Source organism: Phymastichus coffea, unplaced genomic scaffold (genome assembly GCF_024137745.1).
Source record: "Phymastichus coffea isolate CEN01 unplaced genomic scaffold, Cenicafe_Pcof_1.1 PCOF00062, whole genome shotgun sequence".
Classification (NCBI taxonomy): Eukaryota; Metazoa; Arthropoda; class Insecta; order Hymenoptera; family Eulophidae; genus Phymastichus; species Phymastichus coffea.
Genome location: NW_026706873.1, coordinates 1377362 through 1402091, shown reverse-complemented (window position 1 = coordinate 1402091; position 24730 = coordinate 1377362). Strand labels below are relative to the sequence as shown.

At 31.0% G+C, this 24730-nt stretch overlaps 1 protein-coding gene across 1 annotated transcript; it reads left to right on the top strand.

Moving 5' to 3' along the window:
- Positions 1-1031: 1031 nt before the first annotated feature.
- On the top strand, positions 1032-23197 carry LOC131667017 (zinc finger protein 816-like). The gene is made up of 4 exons (XM_058940166.1): positions 1032-1384; positions 2557-2657; positions 4666-5100; positions 22791-23197. The coding sequence occupies exons 1-4, from the start codon at positions 1032-1034 to the stop codon at positions 23195-23197; spliced, it is 1296 nt and encodes a 431-aa protein (XP_058796149.1).
- The last annotated feature ends 1533 nt before the right edge of the window (positions 23198-24730 follow it).

The following is a 24730-nucleotide window of genomic DNA, read 5'->3' as shown; positions in this document are numbered from 1 at the left end:
CAGATGCTAATACTATACATCGATATTTCGAATCTTGGAAACAGCTGTAGTTCCCAGGAAGTTAATAATTGAGTGCTATATAAAATTAATTCTGAAAATATATTACGTTTATTTCGATCATATTATAATCATTTAATATCTTAAGTTTGGTCCTGTAGTGACTTACATGGAGTATCAAGTCCTTGGTTAAAGCTATAGACGCAGTCAATAGTCGTCGCTACTCTTTGTACAAAGCATCTATCAACTTTCGAATTTCCAGAACTACATTGATTTACTAGTAGAAGGAAAACAAATTGACCAAAAATAAAAGAGGACGAAATCCAGTTCTGACAACTAAATAAGAAAATCTTTTCGTCCGTAAAAGCAATGACTGTTCCGGACAAGTAACTGTTTCGGGAGTAGACACTCATTCGTGCTCGTTATAGTTCGAAGACGTTGGGTTTTCCCAGCACATGTCGAAAATGTGTGCAAACGCGTTTACGGGGAGCTTTGGCGCGCTCGATGGAGCGCGCGCGGGTTGTAAAGATAAACGAACTAAAGAGAAATGCGGAGAGGAAAATGAGGGTGCGGCAGAGAGCATGTGTGCCGCACGTTTCTGATCGACGACGATGTCGCGGCGAGATAGCGCAGCTATAGTTTAAAATTTAGATTTACGGTCGCGTTTTGGAAAATCCGAGAAAACAGATGTCTTTCCTGTCCGTGCGCCGCCGCAGGGTACTAAAACGGTCACCGAGCGCCAGGGTCGAGCGCCTTTACAGGGTGGCGGGTGAGGCTCGAATCGTCGAGGTTCACGCGCCGCACCTAAATAGGTGCTGCGGATGTAAACCCTGATACGTCCCGCGTGAATACTGTATGTTCACTAAATATGTGTTGTATTGACAGCGAAATTATAAACAGCGAGAAGCGAAACCACTTCATCGCGCGAGCTCCCGAGTTTCTTTTCGTTTGCCTTGAGCCTTTGCAGCTCCACAAAACAACGCCGGCCGCTAGGAAGTTCCCCACGCCTTCATCCACTTTCGTATGCCCACGTCATGCAGTGGCTAATGCCCTGCCTCGTTGTCGAAGACGCAACGCCACTACCACCGCCCTCGACGCATGCCACCACGCGCCGTGAGCGCTTATCAATAAGCGAGCTCGCGGCCGTGTTTGGGTATTGGGCCGACAACACATCGGTTTTCGTGTCCGATACCCGCAAAGATCAGGAGCCCGTCGCTCCCACCACTCGAATCTGCGGAACGGGAGGCCAAATCGGGCCTCACCGAGGCCGACCGGCAGCGTCGCACGAGGAGCGGGGTGGTAGGCCGCGTGCACAATTGGCCAAACGGCCGAAGGAAATTACGCCCTCACCTATTTGGGCCATAGAGAAGGGGCCAGGACGAGCGAGGTTCGTAGCGGAAAATCCGGCGGAAAGCAGGACACGCCCCGGTCAGGGAGACGGAGTGGAAGGAGAAAACGAGCAAAAACTTCTCTCAGCGGCCGAAAGGGCAGCGAAGTCAGTTCTCTCTCGATCGGGCGCTCGAACGATCGGGTGGTTTCGTTATATAGCGTAGCCGTTCTTCACACTTGCAAGTGCAGATTAGTAATTCCTTCGCGGCTTAGCCTGTAATTAGATTTGCGTTCGTCTCAACTTGCATTAGCGTTAAGTTTTTCTTTGTACTTCGGGACTTAACCGAGTTTTTTTTTGTAGTTGATTTGTTCAACCATTTAACAATACCATTTATACATTAAAGTACACCTTCACTCTATCGATCGACTATCATTTCACTCTTCCTTAACCCGAACAAATCACATAATTGATATCAATTATCTCATGACTTCTAATTATTTCTGCCGTTGTGTGTACAAATTTTGCAAGAAGAATAATATTAAATGTAATTTTATTTTAAATAATGAAGCCGTTGGACTTCATTGTGAATGTAATGCCTCATTTTTGAAACATTAAATACTGCATTATTTATAATTAATAATAATTATTTTAGAAAATGGACTTTTTCTGATTACATTCGTGTATTGTAGTAGAAAAATAGATCTGGTTCCCGATGATCTCTATTTTATACAAGTATCAGAAGAATTTGGTGGGTTTAGTTTTTACTCTGATGCACATTACGTAAGGTCAACTAAATAAAGTATTTTACTGCTCGGTATTTCAGAAAAAGATATAGATAACGGATGTATAATAAAGGAAAAAACTATTAAATCTAATGGTAACAAAAATATGATAATGACTAACGAAAAAGAACATTTAAAAGACAATAAAAGAATTATTAAGATTGAAAAAATCCACTTAATATCACAGAAACAAAGGAAACTACATTCATGAATGAATTAAAAAAGAATATCAACGGATTACATGGTCGCATAGCAAATAAATTAGAAAATCTAGCAGATGACGAGTTCTGTGAAGATGTTGTGATATATTTTCACAAATAAAGTAATAGCTAATTTTTCTTCCTTCTCGCAAACTTAGCTTTTCCATTATTAATCATTCATATACTATATTCTAGGTATAAATAGCGAGATAAATTACCACTGTTCCATGTGTATATCCAACTACAGCATTCTCCAGCACAAAGGTTCCAACCAATGCTTCCAATACAAATGTGCTAAAGTAAACTCTACCGGCGATCATAGTTTAGATGATCACGTAAAGAATATATGTAAGAAGTATTCTCATTTTTCTTGCAACTACTGCTTATCCACGTACGGAGTAAAAGTGTGTTTGGTTAATTACGTAAAGAAGAAGCACGCTAAAATATTTATGCAAACAATGCAACATTAGCTTTCACACCCTGCAAGAGGCCTACAAACACAAAAAATCTTACATAGTTCGTCGGGATATCAAATACGAAATGCAACGAATGCAAAATGAATTTCCACAAGGAGTTGGGCCTCATCAAACATATTATTAGCAATTGTATTTCTCTCAAAGCAAGGGGTAAACACCAAGGGCACTCGATATGTTTATCTTAAAAGCACAATAATATAAAGATGTATTTTTTCTTTCTCTGCATGTTCTTTATGTAATTGTAGACGTGATATTTACACTACCATAAGACTTTCATTAAAATATAATAAATATCATTTGACTTTTTTAATAGAATGATCATTCATTTGATAGAAAAATATAAAATAATAAATAATTTTTTATCCGAAAATTTTTCTTGCGCTTATTGTGTATCAAATTCAAATTTTTTAATCGGCATTTAAAACATTCTGTGCTTCTCTACTGCCAATACGTTCAAGTTTCAAACATTGAATGTGACATACTGTGCTTACGTAATTGCACTTTTAGACTTTGTAATTAAAATACTAAATAAATTTTTAGCTAAATGAATTTGCTTTCAGTTTTTTCCGAAAAGTTATTCACCCATCAGTGAGATTTCTATTTTATCTTCTATCATGATTCTAAGACTTATTATAGTCTGCTCTAATCTTGGAAAAATGCTACAAAAAAATAATAATAGTTGCAAATTTTCCCTTCAAAATACAAACCATATTATCATTTGAAATGTTAACCATCTCCGAAAAATATCTTATAATGCTGACAATGATATCATTTCTTACGTAACATGAAATTTGATTATAATTTGCCTACAGAATGCACTAATTGTAAAAATGTCATCTAATTTTATTAGTAATCGCATCATAATTATTAATAATTGTACTTTTGCTTTTTTTCGCAGGAAATAAACTGGAAGATTTAAAGTTTTTACGTTTGATTTGCAGCAAACATTGATACACGCCTTTCCAAATTTACCTTCTTTAAATTTGAATGATAAAAATATTAAAAAGAATTATTGTTTAAAGTGTAACAAGTCATTCAAAAGATTATACCCCAAAATGTCCAAAATGAAATGTCCAACCCAAAATGTGCAAAGGAAAATGCCCACAGAAAATAATGTCCACAAGTCAAATGTCCACAATTGATATGTCAAATATGTCCAAATTTTATTCACGTATTAAGATGGTGACCAATTATTTTGAGATATTCCAATTCATTTTTCAATTTCATTGATATTCCAAATCACAAATCTTTTTATAATCATAAAAAATACTATGGATGATGCAACGTTTTCTATTCTACAATCATTGCAACTATTCTACAAATAACAAAAGTAATATCTCTATTCATCTGAAAACCCGTCACAGTAACTTCATATAAAATAGCGGAGAAAGTTACAAAAAGGAAAAGAAAATGTATTAATGTTCTATTTGTAGCGAAGTACATTTATAAACTTAAAAATCATATTAAATCTTGTAATAAAAATAAACTTAGCTTTAGTCTAAATGAACATATTATATATTATCATCAAGCGTGTAATGATTTGCTTAATTTTGAATGTAATAAATGCGGAAAAATGTATAAAACCATAAATAATTTGGAGCATCATATTAAATTCAATTGTAAAACTTAACAAAAGTTATAAACACATTTTAAACTTGCAAATAAATATTATTTATTCCTATCATATTACCGAGTTTTATTTAAATCTATTGAGAATTATAGCATGAACATTCTACTAGTTTACAATTTGCATGTTATATATACTCCTAGCCTTACTAAATTTTTATACAAAAATAAATTAAATATTATTTTATATTATTTAATTCCTCAATAAACTAAGCATTTAAAAAAATTTCTAATTTTGATTTCTTATGTTTCAGGTTCGAAAAAGAAAAGAAAGTCAAATAGTTCTTCGAAGCGTCAAAAAAAGAGTCATAAAACATCGTCCAAGAAGTCTGAAAAGATATACAAGTGTTTATTGTGCGACAAACGATTTACTCGTAAAAAGGATATGCAACACCATATAAGGCACAATTGTGTAAAAAATATCGATAAAATAGAGTCGAATGAACCTGAAAAAATATTCAAATGTATGATGTGTGACAAGAGATATATGAAAAAGAAGGATATGCAACACCATATAAAATACGAGTGTCAAATAGGACCTGACGATTCTGAAAAAATATTCAAGTGCATGATGTGCGATAAAAATTGTACACAAAAGAAAGATCTACAGCATCATATATTATACGAATGTCAAGCGAATATTGATGAAGCGGCATCAGATGATGAGAATTCTGAAAAACTATTCAAGTGTATGATGTGCGAAGAAAGGTTTATAAATAAGGATGATATGCAGCACCATATTAAATATGAATGCTTTTTTGGAGAATAATGTTGCTGTTTTAGAAAAAGAGATGCATTTAAATGAGAACCTTGAGTACAAAGTTCAATATAAGAACAAATAAACTGATTTCCAACAAATTTTGTCTTTTAGCGTTTATTTTTTTATTTTTCAAATCACATTCAATTCTCTGTGCAACATCAATGAACCGAATTGTACGTCGTTACTAATATTATTGTAAATAAATGCAAGTATAAATTATAATCAATGATCCAAGTGTCTGTTGTAAGATTTTATGTAAAGCCTTTGAATAAAATTGTATGGCTATTTATCAAATGTAGTTTCAAAATTAATCAAAATGTTCCCTTTTCAATTAAAAAAAAAACAATGTACATATTTTTCACAGCGCGTATTATTAAATCATCAGATTCATATTATGCTTAGAATGCAAACATTACCGGTATTACATTTTTACCAGAATTTTAATAAAACTCGTCCAATTTGCCATTTTTTAGATTTGTAATATGTAAATAATAATTCCTTCAGATTGCTCTTTAAAGTAGAAATGTTCACGATATAATTTGGCGCTAGCTGCGCTAGAATGAATTCATAAGAAATCTGACAAAATATAACAACGCTTACTCTTTCTCAACACTATCGATAATGTATATTTCAATTAATAAATTTTTTTTATATATACCATCGAATCATAAAGAGCATGACACGTCCATGTATAAATGGAGGAATGTAACGTTATCTTTGGAATATACAAGCTTCTATCACTAACTCGAAAAAAATATTATATAACACTTAAATCAGTAAGTTGTAAAAAATAATATATAAAAAATAAAATATGGTAATTATAATTTTGATAACAATATAAAATAATGCAATCAGAGATTATTAAAATTATTTCGATCTTAAATCTCATCAAATACTTATCTTTCGTATAAAATATAATATAATATAATATATATAATACTTGTGCACGATTAAAAAAATTTTATATAGCTTCATTTATTTTCTATCATTTCATCTCATATTACAGAGATAAATATTACTGTATGCGGGTGCGCTGGAATTTTCCCATATTTGTAAAAAAATGCCTTGTAATGTTATTTTTTATTTTTTCAGAAATTCAAATCAAAGAGGAAATCGGAATTACAAAATAATATAACAAGATACTACTTAATATATTCCAGCTTTATGTACAGGTAACACGGCTCCCAGAGTCGAAAAATTCTAGAAAAAATCGCACGACTCGCTATAACTGCACGAAATGCAAGCAAATATTTAAACATAAATGGACTTTGGAAAGACATAATAATTATAAGTACCGCAAAACGCAACATATGTTTTGTGAACACTGTAATTATTCATCCGTATACAAAAGTGATCTTGCTCAACATATATCTAGAGGGCATAAAAATATCTATGGATCTAAAGAACATTCTGGACCATACAAATGCATGGTCTGTAAAAGAAAATACAAGCATGAACCAAGTTTAATAATACATCAAATATTGGAATGCGACAAAGAACCTCGCTTCTTTTGCGCTTACTACCGCCAGAGTTGCAAACACAAAGGTAGCCTTGCCCTGCATATCACGAGAATACGTGAATACGTATGGAATGACCGATAGGCAGATATCGGCAATCAACCTAGTTTTTCTTGTGATTATTGTTTGTTTTCAACAACGTTCAAAGGTTATTTTTCTCAACATATTAAGTATGTACACGACTTTAACGAACAAGTTCACATGTACAACACGTGCAGAAAAAAGTACAGGTCTAAATCTGAATTAAGGAGACACTTAAAGTTACATTGTGGCAAAGAGCCCCAATTGTTTTGCAATCACTGCAACTATGCTACCAACAATAAACATTGTCTTGCGCGGTATATCGAGAGACGGCATATCATTCAAAACGGTTCTAAAAAACGACTGCACAAGTGTACTACACGCGGGAAACAAAAGAAATTTTAAAGTGATTTGACGAAGCATACGAAAAATGGGTACCCTAAAGAATTCTAACAACCACGCTTTTTTGTAATTGTACAGGAAAATTCCTTTAACAAACTTTACAGAAGATCTACTAAAACTAAAAAGCTTAAATTCTTAAAATTTTTTATATATGTCGTATATTATATTACTTAGAAAAGCATAAAACAAATTTTTTCTATTCTTAGTAAAATTTTGTTTTATTTTAAGAAATTAGTTTTTCACATTTTTTTTATTAAATATGACATCTTTCTTTTATTTAAAAAACTACATTTTATTTAGAAATCTAGGCTAAAAAGAGATAGTTTTAACAGAACAATCGTATATAACGTTTATTTGTATTTTTATTAATAAATTGTTTGAGTATTTCGAAATTATTTTTACTTCTATTCTTTCTCTCATTTTGTTACTGACCAGATTATTTCATTGAAATATATTTAATTTTAAATTGCAGTGGAGCTGTACAATTCAATTTTTATAAATTGTTGAAGTAATCACTTTTGCGTAATTGCTATTTAATGTTAGATTTTTAACTTTTACAAATCGACATAGCAGAGTGATTTATTATTATTTTATCTAATATATAATATTAGATGAAATTAATATTAGATATATAATTTCATCTAATCTAAGCCTGAGAATTTTTCTATGAATGTTAGAACAATACTTACTAAACTCTTTATAAATGGAGATAGGAAAGAAATAAAATCTTTATTATTAAATTTACGTTATCGGGTAAATGAGATAACAAAAAAACCGCATTTAATTAACATTTTTCCAATTTTTCAGGTACTATTTCATGAAAATAGGAAAAAAATCATGTTTTTAAGAAAAAATCTACCGATTGGACAAGTAGGAGTTTTTAAAATATCATTTTCATGTAAACCTACATCAATAGTAGCATTCAATTCGATAGTGGTCATATAAAAACATACCTTAGAGATCGTATAGATATATATTTGACGAGTAGCTAAAACAGTGCATAAAGTATACAAAATAAAGTTATATTTCTGTGACAAATTAATTAATCGCTTAAGAACGACAAGGAGTAAATGGTTTTATGAATGTATATTTTTCATCAGTGCAATAAATGAAAATTAACAATCATATAGTTGAAAAAATTTTTCTAAGTATTCCTAATATAAACAATTATCTCAAAACTTGTTGTACATATTTAATAATATATTTGCTCAAAAAAATGAAATGGTTCCATTAACTCGTTTCGGCTGAAAACGCCACTCGTAATATACCAGTCTTTGGCATCTCATAAATCATTCTAAAAAATTGTATTTCTTATGTGTGTATGTACTAAATCCTAACCATATACCAAATGGTCGCAAGTTATGTGATCTACAAAATCACTTGCAGAGCTACACAAAAGTATCTATGCGCAAGCTGACATGTGTTTAGAAATCATTCTAATGAAACTTATTTATGTAAAACATAAGAAGATATCATAACATGCTTTACATGCTTACTTAACCATGCATGCATTACTTCATCAGCAATCGGAAAAAATTATCTTTTTTTACAATTTTATTCTTGGAGTTTCCATATCTTAATCAAGATTTGTCTTAACAAGTTTTAAATTCTTCATCTCATTAACGATTTATTGAATCTCTCTCTCTATTCGGCTGAAGCATGCAATCTAATGGAATTGTCTTAATTTTTTAGAAATTGAAAGTCAAGAAAAATACGAAGAAATGCCATCTGATCAACCCAAAATGGACGTATGTAACAGGAGACAAAATTCACTGAAGAGAACACGGTATAGGTGTACATGTAAGCAGGTGTTTAAACGGAAATCAGCATTGAAAAGTCATAAAAATTATAAGTGCTGCAAATTAAAACGTAGTTTCTGTGAACACTGCAATTATTCGTCCATATTCAAGCATAATATTGTCAATCATATCTTGAAAGAGCATAAAACTATATACGATTTTAATTGTAAGCAATGTTCTCAACTGTACAATAGTAGTTTTTGCGGAATGAAACAGCACAAATATTATAATGGCTTCATGCGGCATCATGGCAAACAAAAGTACAATAGAGATCTCCGTTTCTTCTGCGACTTCTGTAATTTTTCGTCCAAGTTCAAAGCTAGTCTCATGCGGCACATTAAACAAAGACATAACTTTAACGAATGCATCGATTTTCACCAATGCAGTTGCGGAAGAAAATACAAGACTAAACATACATTAAAGAGACATGTAAAACTGGAATGTGGTAAAGAGCCCAGCTTTTTCTGTAGCCTCTGTAAATTTTGTTCTAAATTCAAATGTAGTCTCATTCGTCATATCAAAACGCATCACACTCCTAAATGTAAAAACTAAATGTACAACCCTTCCCCCTCCCCCTCCACACACACACACACACACACACACACACACACACACACACACACACACACACACACACACACACACACACACACACACACACACACACACACACACACACACACACACACACACACACACACACACACACACACACGCACACACACACACACACACACACACACGATATATATATATATATATATATATATATATATATATATATATATATATATATATATATATATATATATATATATATATATATATATATATATGTACACGTTAACAAATTTTATGATCAATATCTTACTAATAGTTTCAAGAATTATTGAATTTATCTCACTTTATATGTGAAAATAAATTTACATATTGTTGTTAATAACAAGTAGTGACCAGAGATGGAAGTCAAAGTGTACCCCAATAATTACGACACATAACTTTGTGCCAGTGAACTGCATATATTGATATATGCAGTTTATAATTGTTATATGCATTGTTTATAATGACAATAAGTTCGTTTTTGTTCTTTTGTGCTCTTGTAACCGTGTACGTAATGTAAAAATACTATGTGCAATTAGAAAAAAAATTCTTTTAATTGTTTGAAAAATTAATATCTAAGTGGACTGAATTTAGTGTTTGCGATTTCAATTCTAGTTTTGACATTTTTAAATAATAATAATAATTATCTGTCTAGAACATATGGGTTGATAAATATACATAAAAAATATTTACACGTCGTCGGACAACGTTGACCCACCCTAGACCAAAATTAGCAACACTTCAAAGTTTTATATCTCGGTTCCAAAACATGCTACAACAATCGACGGGATATGATTTTATAGGTCTTTTGTACAGCTTTCGAACCATATGAAATTCATATATGATTTTCCTTTTTTTATGAGTTGTGTAATGTCATAAATAAAATCAATTTTTTCCGTTTTTTCTCTCGAACTTTAAAGCGATGTACTTTTTCGGGAAGTTATCGGACAAGAAAACTAGATATATCATTCAAAAGCTCGTTTCAAAAGCTACAGAGCCCATCCGCGAGAACATTTTTAAAACTTGCGTTTTACGAGCTACATATCGTTTTACAAATAATTAACCTTTTTATAGAAAAGGAATTTTTTATTTCATAAAATTCGTTGTATCTGAAAGTTGTGATTATAAAAAAAAAGACTTTAGTAGAAAAAAATATTACATTTTTCAAGAACTAACTGCCTATTAACTTAAAATATAAAAAACAAGTATTTTTTTTAAGGAAGAGTTACGAGTTTTCTGTGATAATTAATAAATAATTAGAAATAATACGTTTAATTTATGTATTTGTTTTGATATAGTTTATTATTAGTGTTAGAAATGAAGTAAGTCGATGATGATTAGTATTAAAAGGTGTAGCTAGTTTGATATCAAATTGAATTTTCAAAAATTTTTGTGCATGTTTGTACGGCGACGTTTTATATGTTAAAAAATTAATTTGTTATTAAAAAAATTTGTTTAACGTTCATAAATGAAAAGGAATTGAACAATTAATATAGTAATTGTGTTATTTTCGTTGTTAATTACCCGAATTTTCTTTTCTATAATATATTCATACATTAAACACATTTTTTGTCTAAAGAAATTATTAAAAAATAAAAAAAATATTCGTTTTATATATTCAAATTGATAGGCAGTTAGTCCTTGAAAAATACAACATTTTTTCTATTAAAGGTTTTTTTTTATAATCACAACTTTCAGAGACACAACGAATTTTATAAACAGGTCAGTTTTTTTTTAAACAATATGGAGGTCATAAAAAACAAGTTTAAAAATTTTTCTCGCACGTAGATTTTGTAGCTTTTCAAACGAGTTTTTGAATGATATATCTAGTTTTCTTGTCCGATAACTTCCCACAAAAGTACATCGCTTTAAAGTTCGAAAGAAATAACGGAACAAATTGATTTTATTTATGACATTACACAGCTCATAAAAAAAAGGAAAATCATATATGAATTTCATATGGTTCGAAAGCTCTACAGAAGACCTTTAAAATCATATCCCCTCGATTGTTGTAGCATGTTTTGGAACCGAGATATAAAACTTTGAAGTGTTGCTAATTTTGGTCTAGGGTGGGTGAACGTTGTCCGACGGCATTGTACCTATTAGGATTATTGTTTCTACGATTAATTCTCTAACTTTTAAATTAGATAAAGCAAGCTCAACATATTTCACTAAACATTTAGCAAGACCTACATCTTTTTTAAATACCACACGCGAAGTTATAGATAAACTATCAAATTTTCATGTTCCTGATAATTACAATCTTGTGTCTTTTGACGTTGTTTCTTCATTTACAAATATCAATGCTGATTTGGTCTTGAACGATATAAAACGTAAATGGAAATATGTTGAATGCTACGCTCATCACTTTACAAGCATGGTGTTACTTTTCTCATTTGTTCTACATTTTTTAAGTTTAATGATATATATTTTAAACAGAATCTCTCGAATGTTTTGAGTTACACTGCCTGTGCATTCGAAGTGATAATATTTTACGTTAACAATCGTTTTTTAATTGTGAAGATTGATGAAGTTGTACATTGCCTCAATATTTTTGATTACTTTAACAATAATCTGAAATTTAGCATGGAAAATCAAATTAATAATTAAACTAATAATCAATATAATTTAATAATATTAAATATAATAATATTAAAATTAATTTCAGTCACTAAAACGTTAAAACACTGATATTGTAACTAATTGGTACCAAAAAAAATACCTATTCATTTCAACCATTTTTAATCTCATCACTCATTGTCGCAGAAAAGAACATTTGTTTATAATTTAGCCGATTGACCCATCAAACTTTCATACACCCGATATTATAATGATAATTTAAAAATTATAAGGAAATTATCAATCGACAAAAGTTATACACAGAAATTCATTGAAAAAATCCATTCTTGTTAAACATATTAATAAAGTATACAGTTCCGAAGATGACAATTTGACGAGTCTAGTGAAAAAGAAGTAAATGAATAAGTTTAATGATACATATTTTTGTATAATTTACAATTATATAATACTATATCCGAAATTATAAATTCATGTAGATCTAAATTAACATTTATGCGGTTTTTGTTGTAAGCAGAAATAATGTTAAACAGACAGATATTTTTTTAAGACAAAATTATCACTTGACTACGCTGACATAAGGTCCTTTTATTAAATATGATTGTTTTTTATTTTTAAAATATTACGCTTAAAATATGTTTAATACTTTTCATTTTTATTATCTCCCTATTCTCTATTCTTTTACAAGCAAAGTACTATAACATTTTGGTTTTAACATACATAATATTGTGTTAAACACCTTAATCTGTCTAATAAATATATTTTACTTTTAATAATCTATATAAGAAAAGTGAATCCTATTTATGTCCGATTTTACTTCAACATATGAAATACAACCGCAGTTTATCGATACTTACAAAATTTACTGTTCTTATGTTAAATACAGTGAAACTATTAATAATATGTACGAATTCATATTAAATTTAGTTACATATTCAATTTCATATTAAATTTTTATTAATTGAAGATTTGAGGATATTTAGTTTTTCTATGTAAAAAAATGTCGACTATAGCTATTCTGTTTTATTTTATTGAAATATAGGAGAGGAGAGTAAATCGGAAAGAGTTGAATTTATGTTAAATTATTGTCTGAAATATTCGTTCAGTGCCATTTATACAACATATTTGATGATTTTGTAACGATAGTAAATTCTATGAATATTAAAAAATATTTTCTTGTTTATTTCATTTATGCCTCCTGATCACTATTTTGCTTATTTCAAAATTAATGTGTTTATAAAATATTTAATTTTTTGTAACATAAGCACTACCACGATAAAGTTGTAGTTTCGATGTAATATATTTAATATAGAAAACATATTTACCTAAATTCGATCTGACGTAAGTTTCTTTCGAATTTTTCAGGAATTGACTTAAAACAGAATATTTTATTGGCTTCCTCTAAGGCATCAGATCTGTTGACTCAATTGATGTCATCATGTTTGAGAAAAAATCATATGTTTCAATATAAATGTATCGAATGCGCTCAAATTTTCAAGCAGAAGTGGACTTTACGACGACACCTGAGATTTAAGCACTGCAGACCCAAACGTTTCTTCTGCGAATACTGTAATTATTCCACTGTGCTTAAGAGTAATCTTGCTACGCACCTAAAAGTGCATAAAAATATATACGATTCTAATCATTGTGAATTGTGCAAGTGTGATTTCTGCGGGAAAAAATACAAATATGAAAACTGTTTGATATAACATATAAAAAATGGATGTGCCAAAGATCGTCGTTTTTTCAGTAATCACTGTAACTATTCTTCCAAACAAAAAGTTAATCTTGCCAGTCATATCAAGAGGATACATAATTTTAGAAGGTACTGTAATAATATCTATAATTCACATAAAAACTTGAATAATTCAATTTCTTAAACATTGATCTATAAGTCAGATTTTTTCGAATACTTATGCTTACTATTTTGCGTTTATAAATCTGACTGCTGAGGGAATTAAATTTTATGTAGCTAATGATAATAGTAAAATACTATTGTTTTTTTTTTAATGATTGATGTTTATTTGACCCCTTTTCCCTCCATTTCATTATGATTAACGTGTAAGCTGTACAACTAGATTAAAAAATAGCACAGATTGATCATTTATCATTTACTTATTGTTTTGGAAATTGAGAGGAAGGAAAAGTCAATTATATATTATGTACCTAATTGACCATTGGTAAAAACTGTAAACAGATTGACGCTTTACATAATCACACAAAACATAATTGTATATTAATAAAATATTACTAAATGTCAATTATTAAACTTGCACAAAGCATGTGTTGTGTAGACTTTTAATATTTATCTTTACGTAAAATATACTGAAAATTTATTATTTTTTAATTTCCATTAACACATGCTCGCCTAATTATTAGTGTTACTAAAGCCTTGTTCAACTGTTAATTGTAGTCATTATTATTTTCAAATTGGAATATTCTAATTTGTATTCGATTATTTGTTTTTTCAGAAATCAGCAATGGCTTTTCCCCATGCCAATCAGTTAAACCACCACCACCCCGGATACGTATCGTACCCTTGTCAACTTTAATCGATCCAAGAACAAGAGTGCCAATTAAACGTAGCCATGATAATTACTGGAAAAGCGACAAGAATTGCGAGTACAAAAGTCGACGTAAAGGCCAACTGAAGAAGGAAAAAAAAGACAATGTCCGTTTTCACTGTAGTCATTGCAATATTTCATGTAAAAAACCAAGCGGCTTGGCTAAACATATCAAGTATATTCACAGCGATGTCATTGATGCGCCACCTAAGTACCAGTGTAACACGTGTGGAAAAAGTTATGCTTACGAATCTGCTTTGGTTACTCATGAGCTGTATCGATGCAAAGAGGCGGCAAAATTGATCGCAAATTGAATATTATAAGAAATGTTTTTGAATATAGGTTCATGGCTATTTGTTCTAATGAAATTTAACTTTTAAGCTAATTATTAAGTACTTTATAAAAATATCATAGCATTTGACTGTAATATTAGACGTAACGCAAGAACATTTGAAAACTATTTTCATTAGTCTTTAAATTAATTATGTTAAAAAAATATTCACATTGTGAGTTAAAAGTGACGTTTACGTGAAATAAATCATAGACTGTTATCCAAATAAATACGTTGAAAACATGAATTAATTAGAATTGAATGGATAATAAGCTGCTAACAAGCTTATAATATAAACTGCAACTGTGTATAATTCGATTGTTCTAATAAATAACTATTTATTTTTTAAATATTCTTTATCTTTAAAGCAATTTATTAGAACGTCGTATAAAAACATGTCTAAAAGTTAGAGTTTAAGTTTGAACTTCCGAAATAAATAAATATAATGAAAAAGAAAATTCTATTCTATTTTAATTTTTTGTTAATAACCAAAGTAAAATGTAAACTATAATTCTCATCAGCTCATCAACTGAAGAAGAAAATTGAAGTCATGCCCATTCCATATGTATGGTTTTCAGAAAATAAGGAAAAAAATGTTATTGCATTCAAACTAAATTACGCTGTTATCGCTGGTATCGCTTCACCTTTTGAAGAGTGAATTTTATCAAGCGTATAAGGGAATGGAGTATTCGTTTACGTACTTAAAAACCAGTTTTCATATATAAATAATGTAACTATAATCTTCAATCGAAACGTAATATAGAAGAGCATACACTGCCAGTCACCTACTTTGGGCCTCTCGCCACAAAATTAGTCAAAACTTTAAAGTTCAATGTCTCTGGTAAAAATTAACGTACAGAGTCGCCTGGGGGCGTGTTAGTAAGGTCTTTCCAAAAGCTTTCAAATGGCATGACTCATGGATGCCATCGATTTTTTTAATTTTTTGCAAGCAATAATTCAACATTGAAAATTCGGATAATTTTTTGCTAACTTTGAAAATTTGCTAAATCTGGAAAAAAAATCTTACAAAAATTTCAGTTATACATTTCTCCTGTACATTTTTCTGAATTTTTAGAATTGACGGAGATAAAAAATGTTTAAACAAACTGTCACTTCTCGGAAAAAATACTCGTGCGCGCGTCGGTTTTGACGAAAATAATTTTTTGACCAGTGATTCAGATAGAGCTTGATAAAAGCTAAAAAAGCTCTAACTGAAATTTTTGTAAGCTTTTTTTTCCAGATTTGGCAAGTTAGCAAAAAATTTTCCTAATTTTTAATGTTGAATTATTGCTTGTAAAAAATTAAAATACAATCGATGGCATCCATGAGTCACACCATTTGAAAGCTCTTGGAAAAGACCATTCAAACGCGCTTCCGGGCGACTCTGTACGTTAATTTTTACCAAAGACATTGAACTTTAAAATACAAACTTTAAAATACTTGACTAATTTTTGATGAGGGTTGACTAGTTTTACGGTGGGGGACCCAAAGTACATGACCGGCAGTGTATGAAGAAGCGGTATGTTTTCAAATAAACATTTTTTATTTCGATATACATATTAAATGATATATCGACAATTTTATATTCGAAAATTCATGACAACTACAATGAAAAATAGAAATTACTTTTAGAAAAATAAAAATTTAGAAAATCATCGAAATTGAATGTATCTCTAATTTATGATGTTATAGAATATTAACGTACATATCTATAACGATAAAACCTATTTTAGTATTTTTCTAATTTTTAATACACGAATCCATCTATCTGCAATTATTTATTGGAGGGTTGAATAAATTAACAAAAATATTAAATTGTCCGTTGAAAACAGTGCCTTCCGAAGCAAATTACCGAAAGGTTTCCTCATGCTTATCATCGTAAGTACGACGATAGATAGTTATACGTAGATAACGTTAAATTTCATGACAAAATATTTCATCCTAAATGTCATATTTATTTCATTAATGTTAATCATGTATATATGGTATAAATGTATTGTTCTTAAAACTTTCATAATTTTTTAACGCACATTTGTATATATTCTATTTGTTTATAACTTTATAAAAATGAGAATTTATATCAAATTTTATCCATACAAAATACCAATAAGTGGATATTTGGATGAGAATTATATTCTATTTGCTAAAATGATTCATCCCTCGATTATTTCTCATGGGTATTGGTAAGTCATTCTCGATAGATTTTTCAATCATTCAGCTGTCCAAATATTTTAACTTTCTAATCTTCATGAGACTAATTGATCTTTCATATAAAAATTAAAGTATCACATATCTAACTACTAAATTTTTCTTTTTCAGATTCTTTCATCAGAATTTCTATAACTAGCGAAACTCATTCCACGATGAACTGGCAACTCTTCGGGAAATGATAAACTTTTCAAGTATTAAGATAGTCTAGTTATTTTTAAACTCTTATCAAATAGGAATGCAACAAAGAACCATGGTTCAAATGTCTATACTAAGAGTTGTAAGCCAAACGGACTTCCAATTTTTATAGCCATGTTAGGAACATAGCAGTAGGATTTTTGTCTCGATGCGTTAATACCAAATGTCATGCGGTATCTTAATAGTGTGAAAAAGTTTGTATTTTAACATTATATACTCTAAAGTTTATTATTTATTTTGCACACAATAAAACATGATAAAGGTGATTTTGTAAATTAATTATATTTATTGAACATCAAGATGTGATTAATTTTCAACATATCGTTTGTAAATAAAACTCATGAAACTGACACGTCACACCATCACCACATTATCTAGTTACTATGGAACTAGCAGTTAGACATAAGGTTTTTATGCATCCCACGTATTTTCAATTAGAGCCTGGTCAGAAGAAAAAAAATTATCGAGCATTTTTAGTCAACTAAATCTCCTTTTCTACTTTCTCAACAGATCTCTTAGACGAGGCATTACAACGATTCACCTGGTCACTCACCCCAAACAAAAACTTCCGCTGTTCCCAATGCTCAAGAACATTCCGCGTATACAACAGTCTCTATCGACACTCGCGTTACGAGTGTGGAAAGCAGCCAAGATTCGGATGTCCATATTGCACCTATGTAACCAAGCACACGACCAGCGTCTATCAACATGTTCGAAGGATGCATCAGGGTCGCGAACAATCGTGTGTCGATGTACTTAGGGGAATTATTGTCAAGAGGAGAGCATGCAAGACTAATGTAGCGACTGAATGATATTGAATTTTTTATGTAGATTTAACTTTTTCTAAAAGGTGTAGCCGTAGATGAGTATTTTTGTCTTAGAGTCGTGCGGTTAAATCGGCAATGTTACTAATTGGGGTGTAATTGTAAGCAATAATGGAACTAGTCACTGTACTCTCCTAGAAGCTACTAACCAACAAAAGCTATTTTTACGAAATGTAATCATATTATAGAATAGAAAGTAATAAGCTTCTACTGTCGACGCAATGTGTATACACAGGTCTTTTTTTTCATAATCGAATAAACAAAATACGATTGATCAAATCTCGTCTAGATATCTTGCTTTAAACATGCTTCTATAGGAACTTTTTGCAAGGCTTTTAAAACATCAATTCCCTTTGTTAAGTCGTGTGGATAATGAAAATAAGGTGAAAAAAAATGTTATTTTCTAACTAAATTATTTTGGTTCCAGGTTACAACGCTAGGAATCGCCGAATCTTACATCCACAAGTTCGCATGAAGAATCTTTTGTACGAAACTACGGAACGATATCCGTGTCCGTCATGCAACAAAAGTTATGGAACTAAAAGTGCCATGATTGCACATTGTAGGTACGATTGTGGCAAGCCACCAAGGTTTCAGTGCCCTTACTGCGGGAAACTCAATCGTAAGAAATTCAACGTACAGGATCACATTAGAAGAATTCATCCTGACAGACCGATAGTTTGTAATACTCGATTTTGATAAGAATTTATTTGAAAAACTTGTGTTGGTCAGTATTTTATAGATATTTTAGTAGAATTGCATTTTTTTTCATTTGGTTTCTGGTGCGGATCTTTGAAAGAATTATGATTAATGTAGATAATTATGTAGGAGATGAAACAATACAACATTTGCATTGTTAAGATTTATAAAGTATAATTAATTATGAATTAACGAATGTAACGTTTGTTGATGGTAAAATAAAAAATTATAATATAATGAACATTGTGCTTTCTTTACTCTTTCATTATTATATGAAGATTAATTCAACATTTATAATTTTTTTTGTAAATATTTCAACTTGTACATAAGAAAAGAGAATTTTTTCCCATTTGTAATGGCGAAAGCATGTTGCACCCAAGTCATAAAAACAAATAACCTACACTCTATCTCTTTTCTACAAAAAAAAACTAATCCTTCACAAAAAAAAAAATTAGCATAAAACCAAAAAAAATCGATTTTTCACATCTTTTTTCAGGTTCATGGTTCAGCTGCAACAATTGTCTACGACTCTTTGAAACAATCGACAGTCTAAATCGTCATATCCGTTCGCACGATTTCACACGAGAATTCGAGCCGAATGGTCGAGTCGTCAGTTATCGTTGTAACTACTGCACTTACATCTCCAAGTACACGTCCAACATTCACAAACACGTGCGACGGATGCACAAAAAAATGGACTACGATACCGAATACTAAACACACAATTTTGTCTTCTTCAAATTAAATTAGCGATGCAAGCTAGACAGAACTATATTTTTTTAGAATCTACCAAATAGATAAAATGCACTTTTTGCTTCGCGACAATAAGCTCTACAGATTTATGTAACTAACCTACGTTTATTGAAATAGGGAATTTTATTGATTTTATTATATAATCAATGAAACAAATTAATGCTCTTAACGTACGTTTTTATTAAATGTAATAATCGTTTTTATGTATGAAAATGCCCAGTGATGTAACTGAGATTTCCTAATGGTTGAGGCGATTGTTGATTGACGCTAGAGTTTATTTGTAATAAGTGCCTAAAAAAATTATACCTATCGCCCTAAAACCCTACGACTGTACCTTATATATATCCTCGTATGATGAATAAATTTTCTTTTCATAGAAACCTTTTTTCCTCTTGTAACTTTCTTCAAACACACTGAAACCCATGTGAGCATGACGATCTTTAGAAAAGAAATCCAAGCAGCACTCCACTAATTACGCCTCGTAATCTTTTTCAGAATCGTTATGGCTACAGAACAGTCGATCGCGCGATCAGGTGTCAAGTTACATGTGCAACATATGTGGCGCTGGTTTTCGTCGTGTAGTTGATGTGCACAAGCACAAGTGTGGACCACCGCCACGTTATGGCTGTCCTTATTGTCATCTCAAAGGCAATCAATCTTCCAACATCTATCGACATGTTCGACGATGGCATCCGAAACTTCCCGTTAACATTAACAAACTGTTCTAAAACAGCTGTTGCAATCGCAAATTGCATTTTTATTGTCCGATGGGTTTCTTCGTTTATAATACTTAATGAACGATTGTATTCCGAAGTTCGTAATTTTGCTAACATTGACGATATATAATTTTGTACCGCACAAAGTATTTCAGCAGAAAAAGAAATACACTCGATGAGAAAAAAAGAAACATTGCTTGTCATTTTAACATTTTCTCCGTTCATCGCTCTTGTATTTGTCTTTATCAAATTAATACCAGCACAATAGCGTGAAGTCGACGAACAAGAGAAGCTAACGAATTCTTCTAATTTTCAGTGCACGCAAGCTGGCTGAGGTTCTCAAATCAGAGTCAAAAGGCACCAGGAAATTACGTGTGCAAGAATTGCGGCAAAACTTACAGATGGTACAGCGGGCTACATCGTCACGTGTCTTACGAGTGTGGAAAGCCTCCTAGATTCAGATGCCCGCATTGCCCTTATCTCGCTAAACATCGATCGCATATCTATTGCCACATCAAGAACACGCATGCCGAAAGCGCGATTTACGTACTTGACATTCAACAGAAGTGACAAGATCGTCTAGCGAGATTATAACTAAACTTTATTCTTGCCGTTGATTAAGTTTGTCTCATACAAAGTTCAAATTTTAATGCTTCCTAATTTCCTTACAATTTCTTTATTTTTCCTTTACAACATCCTAGTTATTTCAACATGTTCGTTGAATCGTACTAAGAGAGGCGATTTGTTACATTGATTTGTAGATCAGCCTACTGTCTTTAGATGTACATTTATCAGATATACGTGTATTCCAATGAACAAAGATGAATGTTCCTAAACTATATTGTGAATGTTGCATAACCGCCCGTTTTATTTCGTATAGATACCGATTCTACACGATTTGACTCCACACGATTTGAGTTTACATGAATTTATTTATTTTGTTAATTTAACATTATGGTTTTTGATTAAACAGAAAACATAAAATAGTATTTATTTAGAAAAAAGACACTACAGAACACGTAAGCATTGTGTAGAATATTCTATTGGAAAATAATTGAGCCAAAGTATTACATCAAATATTTCTGGAGGAATAAATATTTGAAAGAGTTATATGTTAATATTACTGCTCATTATTAAAAATGATTATTTTTACGATGTGAGTGATGTAGAATATTTTGCATTAATTAATCATGTGTTAATTTTTTTGTAGAAAGATATACAATGTCAAATAATATTTCATTTTTCATTAGAAAAACATTGTATTAAATAAGTAAAATTAAGATTTTCATGTAAAATAAAATCATGTAGAATTGGTATCTGTATGAAATGAACGTGGCCTGCGTAAGAATGTAATATGTATTTCGGAAAATCGATAAATTTTATTGGATTGTTATCGATTGCCAAAGATAGGTCAAAGCGTTCTAAATTACTAAGGTGAAAACAATTTTTTAGCAATAACAGTGATCGATCGAAATATTGTTAACTACTTTTAAATTGTCACAAATAAACTTGTACTTAATTGACAACGCTGAGAATTTTATTTGACTTTCATTTGTTAAGTCTTACTGTATTCTATTATGTATTTAAAAGATGATGTATATTATATAATTCAAAATTCATTATTCAGGTAGCAAACGAATGCTGTAATGTATAGAAGTCAGAAGCTTTTTGTAGATCATCGATGGCGACAAACGTGATTATGGTATACTTCTTTACCATCTCCGTCAGTAATATGAATGTAAACGTTTGTAAATAATTCTTTGCTTTGTAATTAATCCTCAAAATATTACCCATGCCTAATAATAGTATATTACGATTTGTGTGACATTAGTAGCCCAATATTGCAGGGCATGATATTAGCGTCCCTGCACAACCGATAGCTATAATCACATTGTGCAACGATGGGACACTGAAGTCACAAGTATTGTACAACATTTTATAGTATTGCCGATTTTAGATCTGCACTTACGGTTCGTCTATCCATAACTTAAGATGAGACAGTTTTGCACCACGAGGTTAGGGCACCAGCCCAGTACAAGCACTGTACAAAAAAGTTATTTAATATAATTGAGTTATCTGAATTATGTAACTTAAAGACTATAAGAAAATGATAATGTTACGTAATACATTTTTATCGTCTCGTTTTACTTTTCAAAAATTTCATCATATTTTTACAAGATGCTGCGTATCTCATGCACTTCTATATATATGCCCTTCTCACACGAGTACTAATGGTTATATTTATACAACCTGTAATTGTTTTTGGAATAACCATATTCCGCATGATCTGTAGAACCATTTTAAATTAATCTCGCTAGACCAAAGCCTCCAGAAAACGTGACTTATCTCGGTGTCATTCCCGGCAGCCTATAATTCCATAAAAAAAATATTTTGTCTTTTTTGTCAACAGTCGAAGAAATCGCCGAGATGTTGATATCGCAATTCGAGAACTTTGTCGAAGTAGACCATATAGAAGAAGTGATGCTGAAAACAAAGGCATACGAGCCAAGATTCGAGACAATTAGTCAGCCTCCAGTCGTGCTGCCACCGCGGGTTCCTGCAGGTCGTCTTCCAAAATATCGCCAGAAGCAATATTATTGCTCAAAATGCCATCGCGGCTTCACGCTCAAGAGTAATCTAAATCGCCATTTTAATTTAGAATGTGGATTCAAACCACGTTTCAAATGCCCATACTGCGAGTTGAGAAGCAAGCAAACTTCGCAAATTTATTTGCATATTAGAAACCGACATCCCGGACACGAAGTTTACTATGACACTATTGAAGAGAAGGAACAACCGTGTAAACATCAAGTATAAATGTCTATCAGTCCCATATTCAAACTGTCACGTGAAATGAATCGTTGTTTCTTTGTATGTATAGATTCACAATCCGATCCAATCGGTGCAATTTAGCGTATGATTTTAAATGCCTTTCTTCTGCGATACTAGTCATTAAAGAGATATTGCCGTTTTTTTACGTTGGTGCCAAGATCACACCACGCTACCGTGATAATATCAAAGTATTAATTCCAAACCAATGCCTTATTAGTCAGAGTATAAGAGACTATATATATACGTTTAAACTTTAATAGATTTATTCAGAATATAACGCACCAATAAATATGATAATATACGAGTTACACTTTGTTTTGAGTATTTAGTCAGTTTTTGTTTGCACGTATAATGTTAATCGAGGATATTTATAAATTAGTGAGATGATTAAACCTCTTGAGACTATCCAGTTGTGGATTTTTTGGTACTCACTATTAACGTTATAAGATGTTAAAAAATGGTATTACTCAATTATTCATAAATGTTTACCACTACAATAATCTTGTGATATACTATGTATTCGATATTTCGAAATAAAGTTACTCTTTAAACGTATAAGATTGTGAGAAAATATATCATTTTATGCGATAATGATTCATATAATGTTTTCTCAATTTCTTTACAGCTATCAAAAGTAGCATTTGAAACTGGACGTTGCTTTATAACTCAACCACGTAGAATACACAATCACAATACAAAACAAAATAAAAATTCACGTTCATCGTAAAAGCTAATAAGAATATTTCTATCGATCTCTCTGAAGTACTAACGCTTTTTTCTTGTTTACAGGCTTTCATCGAATCCACTTATACAACGCTCATCCAGTGGCAAAACTATCACGCACGAACATCAACTCTACACCAGGACGTCATCCATGCGATCGATGCGGCAAAGTCTACCGCTGGTATCGTAATCTTACTACTCATCTACGTCTCGAATGTGGTAAAGAGCCAAGTGTCGTTTGCCCCTACTGTCCTCGACGGACCAAACATAGGAATAGCATGCGATCGCATATCAAAAGAATACACAAAGTACTGATGTAAGAATATCTTGCACAAGTTCCTAGTTTCGTGCTACTACATTACACAACTATTTACGTGTATACGATAATTTTGAGTGAGTTTATTTAACGGTCGACATTTTAGCTTGAGATCGATTTTTTATAAATGCAAATGCTATTCAATGAATCAACAGCAGATTTTGTAAATTTGTTTGGTGATCCGAATTTTCTTGATTTAGGAGATAAGACTTTGATGTAGTATCATGAATGCCTTATAGTATTATGAAGTTCTAGTTCGATAATAATTGTTGTATCATCAATGTATATCAATGTACGTGAAAAATTTGATATTGAGGAAATTCGAGTATATTGCCTATGTACTTATGTGACGTTTTACATGTTATTTTAGCTTAATTAAAAATTCATTTAAAAATTTATAAGAATTTATTATAAGTTTATTTAATAAAAATCAAATGAAATCTTTTTAAACATCGTTGTTTTCCTCATTATTATTTGAA